The sequence below is a fragment of the Miniopterus schreibersii genome (assembly GCF_964146895.1).
Source record: "Miniopterus schreibersii genome assembly, chromosome: 2".
NCBI lineage: Eukaryota > Metazoa > Chordata > Mammalia > Chiroptera > Miniopteridae > Miniopterus > Miniopterus schreibersii.
The window spans coordinates 15242773-15261173 of record NC_138102.1 but is presented as its reverse complement, the minus strand read 5'-3'; the positions used below and the strand labels follow the sequence as shown (position 1 = coordinate 15261173).

At 34.3% G+C, this 18401-nt stretch overlaps 1 protein-coding gene across 5 annotated transcripts in view; it reads left to right on the top strand.

Annotated features, from left to right (window-relative positions):
- The window catches only part of GTF2E2 (general transcription factor IIE subunit 2), a 146664-nt gene that overhangs the window by 15108 nt on the left and 113155 nt on the right, over nucleotides 1-18401 (top strand). For all 5 annotated transcript variants that reach the window (XM_081129426.1, XM_081129423.1, XM_081129424.1 and 2 more), the window contains exons 3-5: nucleotides 4207-4298; nucleotides 13903-14010; nucleotides 15649-15831. In XM_081129426.1, coding sequence (XP_080985552.1) covers nucleotides 4207-4298; nucleotides 13903-14010; nucleotides 15649-15831 — 383 coding nt within the window. The remainder of the gene's footprint in view (nucleotides 1-4206; nucleotides 4299-13902; nucleotides 14011-15648; nucleotides 15832-18401) is intronic.

Here is an 18401-nt window from a genome sequence, read left to right as displayed (position 1 = left end):
TGGTGAGCAGTTGCTACTGATTTTTAGTAGACATGAATGGTAATCAGAGCCATGAAAGTATTCTTAGAATCTTGAAAGGTACTGTACTGTCCTCCCTTAACCAATTCTTAGGATGTGCTTTTATTTTTAAATGCAGTTAATTAGACTTACTACGTATTTATTTTGAGGATCATTTAAGAATAATTTTAACATATTGAAATTACTGTGATAAATATATATTTTTGTGGCATATACAAAAATGAAAGGTTGTTTCAAAAAGGTTTTCATTTAATAATAATAGCATGATTTGTATATTAATTACAGTAATATAGACTTTAAGATTTTACTGTAAGGAATTATTTAAATTAAAATGTTGAAAAGTCTGAAGCTCTATAAATGATGTCTTTGGTTACAGTATAATGCAGCCTACAAAATGGTACCTTTGTGGTTTTTAAATTTTTATATAAAAATCACAATTGTGATAACTTCTCAGCATTCTCTGAATCTGTCCTCAAAGTCAAATAAAAAAGAATTTTGAACTATTTTCTGATATTTGTTAAAATATAACAAACTTTCTTGTAAGCAACTGCTTTTTACCAGCCAATATAATTTCCACATATATAATCAGAAAGCTTTTGTTCAGGATTCGCTTTTAGTCTAGATTTTTCTTTAAGAAAAATCCTTTGTTTAAGGATTCAGCAGACCAAACTGCTGAAATGAAATAGCTCAGAGAAAATGAAATTAGCAAGTAACCACTTAAAATCAAATGCTTATGGTTTACTCTAAGGTCTGGATATAGATCCGGTTAAAGACAATGTCATGAATTTTCCATTAAGGCACCAGATGGTAAGGATACTTATTAAATAGCACAGGCAGTCTTCATATTTTCATAATAAAATCCTGCCATGCAATGAAATGAATAGATTGCTTATTTTGGTCTTTAGTAGGAACAAAGCTTTCTGTTTGATTTCTGTGGTAAAATATTTTTATATTGCATCATAAGGACATGTATTACTAAATGAAAAAGATCATATAAACCTACCTCTTGTCTGAAAGGCTGCCGTTGAAGCGATGGTATCGTCTGTTTGTAATGCAGTCTAGTGCACAGCCAAGATGGAGCTGTGCTTCTATTGGTTGAACCACAGTGCAGCTGACAGTTTCTTCTACATTCATTTGCATTAAGTCCTGCTACCCTTAAGAGTAAATCATTCATAAACTTGAATAAAACTATCTGGGATATCAGCTGTCACCCTTTTTTCTTGCCTTTTTGTCCTTCAGCTGAATTCCTGCTTAGGAATTTTTGAGTCAGCAACAAATTGGTGTTTCTTCAGTGTTTAAGTATAAAATTTCAGATCCTTCAGTGAATATTTCAGTGCTAGGGCTAGAAGATAATGTTGAGAGAGGTAGTAACCTAGAACACAAACAGCCCAGGTTTATCAGTTTTATATTTCCTCCGTAAGTGTGCATACAATTTTATAGATGATATTTTCTTTCAGTACTGTGTTTTATTATTTCCATGTGGTGGTTTTTGTTTTGTTTTTAATTTTATTTTTGTTTAAAATATTACAGATGTCCCTTTTTCTCCCCAATGACCCGTTCATATGGTGGTTTAATACAGAAAAAATTCTGAGGAAAAAGAAAGAAATAAGGTTTTCAGCTTTCCTAGCTGGGAAAGGATAGGTACACCACCTACATTAAAAAAGCAGTCTGAAATTTATTTTATTTTTTTAAATCCTTAATTGGCTGGATTTTTTAAACAAGGATATGTTTATGTGTTTTATAAATTGATTTTTAGCAAGAGTGGAAGGGGGGAGAGGAAAAGGGAGAGAAAAGAAAAGAAAAAGAAAACATCGAAGTGAGAGAGAAACATCAATCAGTTGCCTCCTGTACACTCCCCGATCAGGGATCAAACTTGCAACTTGAGTACTTGCCCTGATCAGGAATAGAACCTGCCACCTTCTGATGTATGGGACCATGCTCCAGCCAACCAAGCCACGGCCAGGGCAGTCTGTGAAATTTAAATGGCAAAAGAGTCCTCAGTTGGGTGTTTGAAATAGGATGTTTTTATTTATGGTATATTATTTAAAGTTGTGGTCTAAGCATAACAAGCAAGGTTTTTAATTATGGGAGTGGCTATTATAACAATAGTGGGCTATGTAAATGCTTGCTGTATAGACTTCTTTTAATTATAGATAAATCTGCACATTCTGGGGCCATAAAAGGGTACATGGAAATACTGTTCATTCTCATTCCCCTCCTCTTCCCCTTCTTTCATTCATTCAACATTTATTGAGTGTTTACTATGTCTTGTATTGAGTTAAATGCTGGAGACCCCATGGTAAACAAAACTGTATGGGGATCATGATTGACCATTTGGTGCTTATCCTTAACATATTCATCATTTGTGTTTTGTCTTCCCAGTTAGTTGTTTATACAGGATAAGCTTAATACTACTTTGCTAAAGTTAAACAAGAAAACATTAGATGTGCATTTATGAATTTCTATACTCTGACAAAATAGCCAGTTTTCGATGGCATGATCTGTGTTGAAGGCTAGTTAATTTTTCTTATGCAAGGCATTATCACAGAGTGTACAACTTGTTTTGAATCTATACCCTGTCACTTACTACTCTGTTTTCTTATGTTTAAAAGTGGACAATAATATCTTCTAAATAGGGTTTTAGGGAGGGATTAAATGAGGAAATCATTTAGCATAGCTCTTGGCAAATAGTAAGTGTTCAGTAAAGGTTAGTTACTATTATTGTTATAGGGTCCTGAACATCTTGAAAAATGAGCCATGTGGGTAGGTAGTATTTGATAATTGAAAAAATGAATGGGAAAGTACACCTATATAGCATTCTTACTCTTAATATTGTTGGGAAACAATAAAGTAGACTTTAATGTGTCAAGTAAGCTATCAAAATTGTAACAGTTATTTTTAGAGGAAAATTGCATCTGAAGTCTCATTTTAGTCTCAAGAAAACATTCAATAAAGCCTTTTCGCAAACTAATCTCAAAGGAGCAGTGCCATCTTGAAGCTGTTCTTTTGGATCTCAGACAATTGTTACATTTGACTTGTGGTTGTTCTAATGCATTCTTTTGCTTAAATTATTATTACCAAGCTGGTGCCAGACATTGACTCTCCCCCATTTTATTTAATCTCTTCTCTTGTGTATCAGCCACATGGGAACTTTATAATTTCTTATCTGATGCCATGCTAATAGAATGTGTACTTCTGAAATGTTTTTCTAGTATTTATGATGAAATTTTTTACTAGTTCTTGCCTGTGACTAAAGGAATGTATTTGTGATGCAGGGTGGCATTAGGATTTGTGCCTGTAAGAATGCAACAAATGATAGATGTCCTGAAACAAATAATTATTTGTACAGATTGTTCCTTGTTTCATGCTATCATTCTTTCTAAGCAGCCGTGTTTATGCAGTGGCAGTACCTACATTTATTATTTCTAATTTTTCTCTAAATTTTACTTTAAAATAGTTATGGTATCATTCTTTTTGTTCTATTAATGCCCATTTGTTTTAACCTGATAAGCAGAAATTGCTGTAATAAATGATAAATTGAACTTCTTAAATAATTTTTTTAAGTGTTTTTATTGATTTCAGAAAGAGGGAGAGGGAGAGAGAGATAGAACATCAATGATGAGAGTCATTGATTGGCTGCCTCCTGCATGCCCTCGACTGGGGATAGAGCCCGAAAATTGGGCATGTCCCCTGACCGGAAATCGAACTGTGACCACCTGGTTTGTGGGCCGATGTTCAACCATTGAGCCACGCTGGCTGGGCAATAAATTGAACTTTTTATTCCTCAGAAGTAATCCACTCACTTCTCATGGTTTTAAGTTTGTTAGAAAAGCACTGTGGATCAGATTGAGATTTGTATTGTGTTTTTGTTTTAAAAGCCTTGCTTCTAATTATGAGGGAAATTAATCAGAATTAAGGAAAGAATGAGATAAAGGTACTTATAAAATAAATGTGTTTTAATGTTTTTTAATTATGTATACTTTGTTCTCATTCTTAATGAGACAATGGATAGTTTATTTACACTCAAAGATTTTGAATTTTCACCAAGTTTTACAGGATAGAATTCACTGGATAGAAAAGCACAAACAAGAAAAATCTTTACCAGAGTTAAAACCATCTTAGCTGCTTACAAGTCATAATCACATCTAATATAAAAATGTTACCATTGTTTTTTGAATTTATTTTCAGATCATAGCAATGGATCATTTAACTTGAAAGCTTTATCAGGAAGCTCTGGATATAAGTTTGGTGTTCTTGCTAAGATTGTGAATTATATGAAGGTAAGTACTTTTCTCAGATGACAAAAATCCTATTTAACTTTTGGGCAGAAGAAGGGGATTGGGATTTTCAGAAGTAAATTTGTATATACAAGTCACATTTTATAAAATTGTATATTTCATTATATGTAGTTTATTACCTTAGTAAAATTGTAAAAATAATGCTTTTAACCTTTTATATCAAATTAACAATGCAGTGGCTCACCTAGGTATATTTAATTTACATTAATTCAAGGACACAATTTAAACCTGCCATCTAACTTAAAATTGTGCTCAGGCAATAGATACAGTCACCTCTTAAGTCAACACCTGTTTGCAAAACCCGTAAGAAAAGAATATTACTTCCATTGATGTGAGAAGTAAAAAGTACACAGTTCAGGCAGATGATAGTGATGGCTTTTCTACATCTTGGAGGAGAAAAATCAGAGAATTACTGAGGTCTTAGAAAAACATTGACTCACAAAAGAATTGGAATCTAAAGTTTGATGGACAATTTAGTATTTTTTGAAATAAGTTTTTATGATTATGACATTTTGGCTTTACTAAATACTTTGAACCCTAACTTTGTTTATTAATGTAAAATAAAATTTCATTTATAGCTAAGATGGCTATGTAATTTCAAATTTGCCCCCTTCTTCTCTCAAACCCTTATTCCCATTTAGTTAGTAGTTGTATCTTTTTTTAAAAAAATATATCTTCATTGATTTCAGAGAGAGGAAAGGAGAGGGGGAGAGAGAGAGATAGAAACATCAATGATGAGAGAGTCATTGATTAAGCCCGTAACCTAGGCATGTGCCCTGACTGGGAATCGAACCCTGATCACCTGGATCCTAGGTTGATGCTCAACCACTGAGCCACGCCCGGCCGGGCAGTAGTTGTATCTTTTTAAAAGAGTCAAAGAAAGTTCTGTATTTGTAGTTATTTCATATTTTAGCTATCTGTTGCTTAAAATATAAATCAAGATTTTATGCTAAGACTTTCATAATTTAAGAGTCTTAGTGTTTGGCTATGTCTCAGTTCTATGGTTTGTATTTAATTTCTAGTAGAAATCTGTGGTTTATAATTTCCCATTTTCAAATACTATCCTTTAACACTTATGTATTCACCATGCATGAATTTCATCCATCCATTAACCCATGTGATAAACAATTTTTAAAATATACTATATGCTATTCGGAGCACTAAAGGGGGGAATACCCCCCCCAAATGTATGCCCTTGTGGCTGTCAGTCTTTTGAGGGAGACTGACATTTAAATGTCATGTTTTTGCTACTCTGCTAATAGTCTTCACTTACATAGATGACCCTTACTGTAACTTTGTTTATCTAGGACAGTGTTCAGATTTTTACTTGTGTCCCCTGAAACAAGTTTGAAAAATGGTGTATCCCTCTGCACATATTTAAACGGACAACTACAGTTTTTCAGGAAAAGTGACAAAGGATAGAATTTCTGGCATATTGTAATATTTTAATAAAATACATCATTCTTTTACATTTAACTAAAGGAATCTAAATGCCATTATTAATTTAAAAATATAAAACAAAGCCCTGGCCAGTGTGGCTAAGTTGGCTGAGCATTGTCCCATGCACCAAGAGGATGCTGGTTTAGTCAGGGCACATGTCCAGATTTCGGGCTCCATCCCCAGTAGGAGGCGTACAGGAGGCAGCCCATTGATATTTCTCTCTCTTGCTCTCGCTGTCCCTTTCCCTTCCTCTCTCTCTCAAATCAATAAAAATATTTAAAAAATAAATAAAGTTCAGTGATTGGAAATTTAATTTTTCCTTTAAACTTGTTTGTCCATTCTGTTACTCCTTCTGCACTTATGCTAATGTTATGTATTTTTATGCTTGAAAATATTTTATTGAACATCTATCAAACTTTGTCACAATTATTTATATATATATATTAGGAATGTTTTTCTTATGACTGTAATGCTCTAAGTATTTAAAATACCTTGGTTTGAGGTATCATTACAATTATTATTAGCACATAGTTGGTTAGAATAACTCATATATATGAAAATTTTGATTAAAATTTACTTTGTAATAATTATTCAATAGAAATTTATTTTTTAAATGAATGGTACAGTCAGTCTTTTTTCTTCCTCCAGTGGTTCTTGTATCTGGAGATATATATTAATTATTGATAAAATGAAACAGGATTTGGCATCAATGTCTGCTTTTATTTTTAGATTTTGTAGGTTTAAGTGCTGAGAAATAAATGGTCATATAAACAAGTTTATTCTAGTGGAAGTTTTGTGATAGCAAAATCCTCCAAGTTATATGCCAAAAATCACTTAGCGATTTATCATCAAGTATCCGTCAGTCGACAGTTCTATTAGACCCTTCCTCAGTTTTGTTGAAAGCAAAATAATGTGAACTGCTTAACTTGCCAAAGGATTTGTTACCTGGTTCTTAACCGTTGACTTTTTTTAATTTCTAGAAAGTATATCTAAAAGGCTTTACTAAGACTTAGCAAGTATCTAATTACATCATTTCTCCCTCTTTCCTTGTAGGCACTTTCTTTAATCTGATACTCAGAAGTAGTTGAAAATAAAAATATTAATTTCAACATACCTTTGTCAATGTAATTTTTCATAGAATGCTTTTCTCTCATTATGTGTATAAATACATTTTTGTCGAAACCCTTAGGTTGAAGGGTTAGAAAAGTATCTCTCTGTTAACCAAGTTAGTCTCCATTGTCAAACCAACCAGCTATATCAAACTTGTTTTTTATCATAAAAATATCTTCTACTTTTAAGTTCAAATAAATAGGTTAGTACACATTTTAAATAATATAAAAACCACTGAGAAATAAACTATACAATGCATACTAAAAGATACTACTAAGGTGAGATGAAAATTATATGGATCAAAAAAAAAAGAAAGTTATATGGATCAAATATAATTCATTTACCCATTTTTATAATTTAAAAAATATATATGCTGCTTATGTTACATTGCATCATTATAAATTACATAATAGAATACTTATGAAGTTAAGGATATGAAAAAAGGTGTGTTACTTCTTTTCTAAATGTGTGTGCCTGCATCTTTTGATCTCTGACACTCATTTGTTAGGTATAAATAAAAGGGAATGATTCAGGAATAACTCCATTAATAAATAACTATTTAGGGGTAGTTAATGGAGAAGGATGTCTATTGTTAAAAATTGGGCTGGGGAGGGGGTGCGGGTGGGGTAGAAGGGGTCAATGGGGGGAAAAGGTACATCTGTAATATTTTGAGCAATAAAAAAAAAAAAAAAAGAATTGGTCCCTGACCCGTGTGGCTCAGTTGGTTGAACATCGTCCCGTGCACTGGTAGGTGACTGGTTTGATTCTCAGTCGGGGCACATGCCCTGGTTGCAGGCTTGATTCTCAGTAGGGGGTATACAGGAGGCAGCCGATCAGTGCTTCTCTCTAAAAAAATCAATGGAAAAAAATAAAGAATTGGTCTTAGAGCTATCTGACTTTTGTAATAGGAGGTAGGAATATTAAAGTGTTTAAAAGATGTAATGAGAATTGACTAATTAGAATAAAAAATTCATGATATGCTTTGACAAAATAGGTTTTAACTACCACAGTGAATAATTCACACACTCTAAAATAGTTCTTATACAGTTTTTGTCTGTGAGTTTTATGGAGTGTAATTTGAACAATTTGGTAGTCCTGGAAAATATTTCTGTTATATGTAAAAGAATCAGCCTCCTTAATTGATACTGTTTCAGTTCTTTAAATGCACTTTTTCCCCCAAGCTAATAAATATTCAAGGAATGAGTTTTGAGAATTGGTGAGGAAAATTACTTATATTTAAATACTTGATACAATCTAGTTTTATCATTAGATATTTCTTACCAATGTTTCTTTACTTTGCTCTTATTAGACTCTCCCCAAAGAGTGATGCATTATTGGACAGTACAGCATGGAGGTGGAGTGTGTGGGGATGGAAGAGAGAAAAGTTATTTAAAGGAAACTACTCTCAGTTGCCCCTGAACTATAATGTATCAGAATTTAGAATGCCCTAGTAGGGGCCAGAATATTTTATTTTGAACTATTGGAAAATTATGTAAGACTGAAAAAGACAAGAAGCCCTATAGTGGATAGTCTGTGACACCTCAGTTATCATTTATAAAGACTTCCCCCAAATATTTTTTTGACTTGTCCTTTTCTTGAGTCCCTAGAGTTTATTACACTTCCAGGCAATGCATTATAAATTCTGGGTGGAGGTGAGTTTTACCTTTTTTCTTTAAAGAGGTGAGGGCCTGCTTTGAGAGAAAGGAAGTGGTCTGTAAAAGACTTTCTTGGAAAGTTTTCAACTGTCCCTTGTATAGTCTTTTTGAAGATCTGATAAAAACCAAGAACTTAGAAAACAAAAAAGGCAACAACAAAAAAGCTCCTCATAGTTCACTCATTTCCTTATAGAGTAACTCTTCAGTTGTCAATGAGAATTACTTAGAAGTTATATGGAGAAAGTTCAAGGGGTGCCATTAGGGAACTGTAAGGTGCACACAGTGAGATTTACAGCAAGAAGTATTAAACATCGCTTCTTAGCCTTTTGGCTAAGATCAAGTGTAGTATCTGTTCTTACCAGTTTAATATTTGATGTGTCCTCTATCCAAGGACAGTATATTAAATGTATTTTTGAAGCAGGGAGTGGAATAGTAGCTTGCTTCCTTCACTCCGTGCATGGATCTGGTATTGCAGTACTTCCGGGAATGGTGCGCTAAAAAAAGGGGAGGGGACTAAATGGGAAAGAAAATTAAAAGCAGATTCATTAACTTCAAAATCATAATACTGAGAACATTTGGCACAGGAAAAAAACTGCCCAACACATCTCACTAGTTCCCAAGGTGGTTATTGTTGTACCACAGCCCAGTAGTGTACATTATAGCAGCAACGGAGACATCAGAAAGATTATGTTCAGTGAACTTGTTTGAGAAGTAGAAAAATTTCATGGTCCATTTTTAGAAGGATTTTTAAAAAAAATATATCTCTTTATTGATTTCAGAAAGAGGAAAGGAGAGGGAGAGAGAGATAGAAACCTCAATGATGAGAGAGTCATTGATCAGGCCCACAGCCCGGGCATGTGCCCTGACTGGGAATCGACCCTGACCCATTGCCTGGGTCCTAGGTCGATGCTCAGCCGCTGAGCCACACCCGGCTGGGCTAGAAGGATTTTTTAAAAATCAAAACAGTTGATGGAAAAACAATTTTACTGCTTAAAAGTAAGTCCAGCCCTGGTCAGTGTGCTCAGTTGGTTGAGCGTTGTCCTATGCACCAGGAGGTCACGGGTTTGATTCCCAGTCAGGGCACATGCCCAGGTTGTGGGCCTGATCCCCAGTAGAGGGCATGCAATCGATGTTTCTGTCTATTCCTCTCTCTAAAATGAGTAAAAAAAATTAACGATAAAAAGTAAGTCCCCAAAAAACCACTCCAAATTATCTTGAAAATTCCCTTATTGAAAGACATCTCTTTATCCATATTAATCACTACTTTAGTTCTTAGATGACAAATAAGCAGTGCACTTTTTTCTTTTACTTTTTAAAATTTATTAATCATTTTTTATTTTTCAATTGTAGTTGACATACAATATTATTATTTGTATGCCCCAATGATTTCAGGTGTATGCCCCAATGATTATACCTTATATAACTTACTAGGTGATCATCCTGATAAATCTCATACCCATCTGACAGCATACATAGTTATTAGACTATTATTGACTATATTCCCTGTGCTGTACTTTACATCCCTGTGATTATTTTGTAACAACCAGTTTATACTTCTTAATCCCTTCATCTTTTTCACCCATCCCCTTAACCCCCCTTCCATCTGGCAACCATCAAAATATTCTCTGTATCTATGGGTCTGTTTCTGTTCTGCTTGTTTGTTTTTTTTTTTTTTAGATTCAATTGATGATAGATATGTACTTATTGCCATTTTATTATTCATATTTTTGACCTTTTGTCCTTCTTAAAGAAGACCCTTTAACATTTCATGTTACTGGTTTGGTGGTAATGGACACCTTTAGCTTTTTCTTGTCTGGGCATTTCTTTATATGTCCTTTGATGCTAAATGATAGCTTGTTAAATGAGCAGAAGAGTCAGAGAAAGGGTCCTTTACCCAGGCATACATTTGTGTTGAAAGGGAGGGAAAATATTGTTCAGTTTTGATTTTTAGTTCTTTCTGGTTTTTAGTAATGCTTGAGACTTGCTGATGCCCTTCCTGAACAGCATTACAAGATTTCCTTTTGCCACATGATTTTTCCAGAGATGCTGTTTTCCTTTGAAGGCCTAAAGTCTTGTCACTTAAAGTCAAAGCATTTTTTCTAGAACCTTGCAGAAACTTGTTCAACCAGTTTACATGATTAAAAAATAATGTCTACTAAGCAAGCTAGCCTTGCAGCCATTCTTCATCTTCAAAGTGCTCAGTAAAAGTATGTATGGGCTGCTATTTTCTCGAAAGCACACCTGTAATTCACCTTTCAGCTTAAATATTTTTTTGAGAACTACTCTGCTAAACCACCAGATTTCTTTATGTAGCAGAAGATTTACATGCTCATGTACCCTGGTCTTTGTTTAATAAAGCAAATCACTTTTGTAGCATCATTCAGGACATTTTTCATTTTACTTCCCAGGGGTTTTGATATTGGAACCTCTCTGAAGAAAGCAGTGTCTTGTGACAACAACAGAATATTCTTTTTTTTTTTTTTTTCTTTTTTTACGAAAGAGGATAAGCCTTGTACTGAGCCAGCCATTGGTGGGACTCCTCAGTGAAGACAGCAAGGCAGTTCTCCAAGACAGACCTTTGTTTCCAGATATGAAGACCACATTAAATACGGCCTGCTCTTTGCTTGCTTGTGGCAGTGCTTTGCAGCAGAGAAGTTTTTCTTGAAATTCACCAGCATTTAAAATTTTTACAGACATTACTGCATGGCATTTATTGGTGAAATTTGTTGATTTGTAAACTTGGATAGACAGGCTGTTGTTTCTCAAATAGACCTTTTCACCATCATGTGACATGTCTTCAATTTGTCAGCTTACACTGTTTGATACTTTTCACTTTCTCATTTACTGTGCATTTTACTCACTGTCATTTGACATGTTGACATGATTAGTTTCCTACCAACTGTGTTTCCCCCCTGCCCCACTCCTTCTTTTCTGGGTAATGAGTTCTGCTAATAATTTACTTCCTGAGCCTTTCACTGAATGTGACTTAAAAAAAAAATACACAAGCTTTACTCTTTGATTTGAGATTCCAATAACTGTTTAAAATAGTAAGTACCTTGACTTGTCCAATGCCTCTGATTTATATTTAAGTGTCTTCTCCATTTTGCTGGAGCTATTACACATTGTTTGCCACAGATGATGTACTACGAAAGATGACACCTTGCATTCCCTACCCATCCATGTAAAACCCATTGATTAGTAGCATTGTTGTAGTGGTAGGCTTTTTAAAAAAATCTCATTGTGATGGTGCAGTGAAGTGGCTCAGGAGATTATAGTTCTTTATTGCTAACCTTATTGGAATTGTTCACAGGCCTAGGCTTAGACTCCTCTTCTATGAATATATATTACTACAGTATAGTATTGTTAATATATACCATGTCGTATATTACATTTCTAGGACTTGCTTCTCTTATAATTGGAAGTTTGTACCTTTTGATCACATTTACCCATTTTCCCCACCCCTTCCAACCCCCTCCTCTGACAACCACTAATCTGTTTTCTGTATTTGTAAGTTTAGTGTTTTTTTTATTCCACATATGAGTGGGATCATATAGCATTTGTTTTTCTCTGACATTTTATTTAGCATATTGCCATCGAGGTTCAACAATGTTGCTGCAGATGGCAAGATTTACTGCTTTTAATAGCTAAATAATATTCTATTGTGTATGTATACAAGTTGTTTTTTAATTGATTTTATTTTTTTTAGAGCAGTTTTAGGTTTATAATAATGGGACAGAAAGCAGAGTTCTCATATGTTCCCTGCCCCCACCCCCAACCTCCCGTGCTATGGACATCTTGCACCTTAGTTGTACATTTATTAAAATCTGTGAGTCTACATTAATACATCATTATCGTTGTAAGTTCCTAGTTTACATTAGGATTCACTCTTGGTGGTGTACATCGTATGGGTTTTGACAAGTATATAATGAATGTGTTCATCATCATAGTATCATGCAGAACCGTTTCACTGCCCTAAAAATCCTCTGTTCTGCCTCTTCATCCCTCCTGCTCTCTAACCCTTGGCAACCACTGAAGTGTTTACTGCCGCCATAGTTTTGCCTTTTCTGGAATGTCATATAGTTGGTATGTAGCCTTCTCAGATTGGCTTCTTTCACTGAGTAATAGGCATTTAAGGTTCCACCATGTCTTTTCATGACTTGTTATTTTATTTGGTTTTGTGCTGAATAACATTTCACTGGATGTACCACAGTTTATCAGTTCACCTACTGAAGGACATATTGGTTGCTTCCAAGTTTTAGCAATTATGAATAAAACTGCTACAAACATCTGTGTACAGGTCTTTGAAAATAAGTTTTCAGCTCCTTTGAGTAAATACTAAGGAGCATAATTGCTAGATCATATGATAAGAGTATGTTCAATTTTAAAAGAAACTGTCAAACTGTGTTCCAGAGCAGCTGTGCCATTTTGCATTTCCACCAGCAGTGAATGAAAGTTTCTGTTCCTCCCATTCCTCACCAACATTTGGTGTCTACATATGTTTTTTAATTTAATAATTTGTCCTGGACATCTTTTGAAATTAGCACATAGAGAACATCTGCATTTTCTTTTTTAACATCTGTATAGTAGCACAGTCGTGCTTCAGTGTATTTAATTGACCATATGGGTTGTTTCTAATATTTTCCTTTTACAAACGCTGCTGCTACCTTGTCACTTTTCTATGTTGTCCTGTATACCTGTAAGGTAAATTCCTAGAAATGGGATTGCTGAGTGACAAGGTTTAAATATATTTATACTGTAAAATTGCCCTCCCTTGAGTTGTGTAAATTAGTATTTTTTTTGCCCTGGCTGGGTAGCTCAGTTGGTTAGAGCATTTTCCCGGTATGCCTAGGTTGCGGGTTTGATCCCTGGGGTCAGGGCACTTACAAGAATCTTATTTATACAAGAATGCATAAATAAGTGAAACAACAAATTGTTTCTCTCTCTAAAAAAAAAAAAGTTTTTAAAAAAATTTTTATACAAGTATATTTGAGGTTTTTGTCAGTGTAATAGGTAAACAACTTGGTGGAAGATGAGTATCTTTTCATGTTTAAGGTCATTTGCATTTCTCTTTTTGTGATTTATGTGTTCCTATCTTTGGGTCATTTTCCTGTTAGGTTTTTAGAACTCCTAAAATGTTAGAAACATTAGCTCCCTGTGATGTTTGTTGCAAATATTTTCTCTCAATTTAACATTTGATTTTATAGAACTCCAAGTTTGAACCTGGTTCTCTCTGATTTTATAGTCCATCCTCTTCATCATTGTAATTGTTCTGCTTCGAATAATACATGTTCTACGTTCCTGAAATGATTTACTTGTAACTATTATTTAATGCATGTAGCATTTTAAAACTGTCTTCTTATGATAATATTTTCCCCCAATAGACACGTCATCAGCGAGGAGATACGCATCCTCTAACTTTAGAAGAAATTTTGGATGAAACTCAACATTTAGATATTGGACTCAAGCAGAAACAATGGCTAATGACTGAGGTAAGACTAGGCTTAAAATATTGTAAAAAAAATTTGTTGATTACCATGAAATACGTGCTGTAACTAGGGTTTTTAATACACTGAAACTGATCATTGTTTTTACTTTTTTATAAAAGAATTGGTATAGGGTCATTGTTTTTGTTTTGTAAACAGATATATTTTAAGATTATTTAATTTGGTATTCATATAACCTTATATATCTATTTAGAAATGTCAAAGACTTTAACATAAAAGTTTTAAAAAAGTCAGGCATTGTATCAGTTCTGTTTAAGTTTTTAGAGAATTATTGTTGCTTATTTTGAATTGCTGAATTCATAATGTATTTGTTGGAAAATTGTATTGTTTATATATGTTTTAGGACATTGAAAGCATGAGGTATTGTAGGTATAGCAAGATATTTGTTAAGTGAGATATTTGCTATATTATTACTACTCTTATGACTTGATAGTGATATTACTGCCTCTAGCAGTGACTTGGAAGAATAATCATGAACATTGTGTATGTACACACAACATAGGAAGAAAAGGAACCGCAAACCAATCAGTGACCACGCTAATTTGGAAACGAACAGCATTAAAAAAATTCAGATATTTGCTTCTCTTCTGTTTAAGTATGAAATGACAATTAAGAAGACTCTTTTCTAGGACTAGTGCTATATTCTAAAGACCAACTGTAAAATTCTTAAAATGTAATTCAGTTAGTTTATTTTACCAAGCAAAATATTGTTCTTGATTTTCGTAATATAAGTGAACCAGTTAATCACTATCATTGTAGCTCATTATATTAGTGATATACAAATAATGGTAATTCACTTTTAAATTTTGTTGCTATGCCTAATCTTGGAATTTCACAGACTATAGACATTAGTTAAGGGTTCTATTTATTACTATATATATATTTTTTATTACTGTTTTAGTCTCCCTCCTTTGTTTATTTTTTTCATTTTCCTTTCAGGCTGGCAGCTGCAAAAGAAAATAAATAGGGTTGCTCTTTTTTAATGAGCTTTTCTTTTGATATTAGCTGTACAACGGAACTGACTAGGAACATAAGTATATCAGTAATTCCTGTATTCCTACTCAGTTTCATTCTAGAGCTGATGTTATAGGTAAATTTCTTAAATGCACTAGTTGGTCCCTTTCAGTTCCTTCCACAGCTGCTAGTGCCATTTGATACCGAGTGGGGCAGACTGAGAGTTGATATATTGACCCCAGGGTAGTGTTTCTCACATAATGCCAATATGCAATAAACTATACTTTGAGGGTGGGATACCTACTAGTTCACTTTGTCTATTAATGTTAATAGCTATTGTGTTGATTCTTACTTGTTTGGTTTTCCAAAAGGATATGAGTATAGCTTTCTTCAAAGCAGTTGTGATAAGATGGATTTTTTCTCATCTAAAGAATTTATGTAAATAATAAACAGGTTTTTTTACAAAAAGTGAGCACCATGCTGATCTCTATAGTCTATTGTTTTGGATCATGGATGTCCAGTATTTTAAATCTGCTAGTTGTTATTCCCAGGATACTTTTAATTTGCCATTGTATTGGGTATTGTATTTTAAAAATAATTAGTAGAATTTAAGAATATATATAGGTGGTTTCCTTTTGTTAATATATCCAAATTGTGTCACTGTTACAGGCATTAGTCAATAATCCCAAAATTGAAGTAATAGATGGGAAGTATGCGTTCAAGCCCAAGTACAACTTAAAAGATAAGAAGGCCCTGCTTAGGCTCTTAGATAAGCATGACCAGCGAGGCTTGGGAGGAATTCTTTTAGAAGACATAGAGGAAGGACTGCCCAATTCCCAGAAAGCTGTCAAGGTAACTTGTTCTTTCTATGCTTTAATGTGAATTAATAATGTCATCTTGGTTTTAAAAAACAGCAAGAATTTTTAAATTTTTATTTTATTTTTTTATCCTCACCTGAGGATATGTTTGTTGATTTTAGAGAGAGAGGGAGAAAGAGAAAGAAAGAGAAAGAAACATCAACATAAGATAGAAACATTGATTGGCCACCTCCCATACGAGCCCCAACGGGGGATCAAACGCACGTTTTGGTGTATGGGATGATGCTCCAACCAACTGAGTCACACCGGCCAGGGCTAAATTTTTATTTTTAAAGCCTCCATCATGTATACTTGAGTTATGGTGAGACAGTTGAAAATTTAAAATTTGTATTTGTGCTGCAGACCAGGACAGAGTGCAGCCATTTTTTGTGTATCCGGGAGAGCTCCCTTTTGTGGTAGTGTTGCCTGTGATTGACTCTTCAGAATATTTCTGGAAAGTTTTCCTCAAAGGCATTAGTGTTTTTATGTTTGTATGCAAGAACTGCTTCAACAGTGCTAGTAAACAATGCTAACCTGAGGAACCAGAGGCATTAAAACACAAAAGCATTGGCTAAGAATCTGGGTGTTTTGAATTCCTAAAGGGTCTATCAGTAAAAGTCATAGAGCCCTGGCTGGGAGGCTCGGTTGCTTGGAGCATCATCCTCTACACCAAAAGGTTGTGGGTTTGATTTCTGGTCAGGGCACATACCTAGGTTGTGGGAACAGTCCCTGTTCGGGGCACATATAGGTGGCAACTGATCTGTGTTTCTCTCTCCCTCTCTCTCCCCCTTCCTCTCTCTCTCAGAATTAATAAAAGCATATCCTTGGGTGAAGATTTAAAAAAAAAGCCATACAGATTACATTTCCAGTTTAAATTTGGAACTCATACATAGAAAGGCTGCTAATCTCTATTCTTGACAGTTGATGATTGATGCTAATCCGTAAGCAGGTTTTTTTCTTTTTATTTGTAAAACTTGCTCCTTTCTCTCCTCTACCTCTTGGTAATTCAGTTACATATATTAGACCTTTTGGTATTGTCCCACAAGTTCCTGAGGCTCTGTTTAGATATTTTTTTCTAACCTGTTGTTTGTTTGTTTGTTCTATTGATCTATTGTTAAGTCCACTGAGGTATCTTTACCTCCAGTTTGTTAAGCCCCGTTGGTGAATTTTTTATTTTAGAGATTGTATTTTTCATTTCCAGACTTCCCATTCTTTATGGTTTCCATTTCTCTGTTGAAATTCTGTTTCATTCATTACAAGCAAATTTTCCTTTATTCCCTTGAGTATAATTTCTTATGGCTGCTTTAAAATCCTCTTCTTCTAATTTCATCTTGGGCTGGTCTGCACTGATTCTTTATCTGTTGAGTATGGATCATGTTTTCCTGTTTCTTCCTATATCTAATAAATTTCTTTTGCTTATTGGACATTGTGAACTGTATGTATAAAGACTCAGGATTCTGTTTTGTTCCTCCAAAGAATGTTTTTGCTTGTCTGTTTTGTTAAGTGGGCAGTTATCTTGGCTAAACTCCACTCTAAACTCTTTCTTCTTTGCAGTGGGTAGCATATGATCTATTTTGTTCTTTTAGCTCTTTTACTTTTAAAAAAATGTCCAGAGTTAATAGTAGTTTCCTGTGGGAGGGTTGATCCCTTAGGAGCTACTTGCCCATTACTAGAAGCAGGACCCTTTTAAGATTTTTTACTTAAAATTGTCTAAACTTAACCTGCACAAATGTTTCAAATAAAATGTGACCAAAGTTTATAAATTGTGTACTTTACAGATGTTAAAACATAGAACTGCTGAATCCTAGCTTAACAGTTGAGAGTGCTAGGTGTGTCTCCTTGCCCCCCCCCATTTTCATAGAGACCAGTATTATTACTATACAGTAGGCTTTTCATTACATTCTAAAGTAGAACAATGGAGTAAACTGATAATTTCTAATTCTGTTTTAAACAATTTTGTGATGTAGTTACTTTGACACCTTATCTTTAGTGGCTCTATTCCCTAAGGATTGGAGCTGAAGGGGTCTTGGAAAGCACACAGTTTATTTCTTTTTTTTTTAATGTCTTTATTGATTTCAGAGAGAGGAAGGGAGGGGGGGGAGAGAGAGAGAGAAACATCAATGATGAGAGAGTCACTGATCAGCTGCCTCCTTCATGTCCTCCATCAGAGATTGAGCCCGCAACCCGGGCATGTGCCCTGACTGGGAATTGAGCCACAGTCTCCTGGATCATAGGTCATGCTCAACCACTGAGCCATGCCGGCCCAGCCACACAGTCTTATTTCATTTTCAGGCGGGATTATTTCTAAATTGTTTGAATCCCAGAATTTTTATTTTGTTCTTACCACCTGGGTCCAGTGGAGCCTATTTTATTATTTTAAAAAATATTTTAAGTCATGTTCTGAATAATTTACATAAAAATAAAGGAATGGTGAATAACAGCTTTCTTTATTAGACATCTTAATAAGCATAGCAGACCTGTGTAACAAGTACATTTTGACAAATGTACATCAGAAAGATGAAAGAAGACTATTACATGTCCTTTTAGCAAAGTGAGATGGCAAAG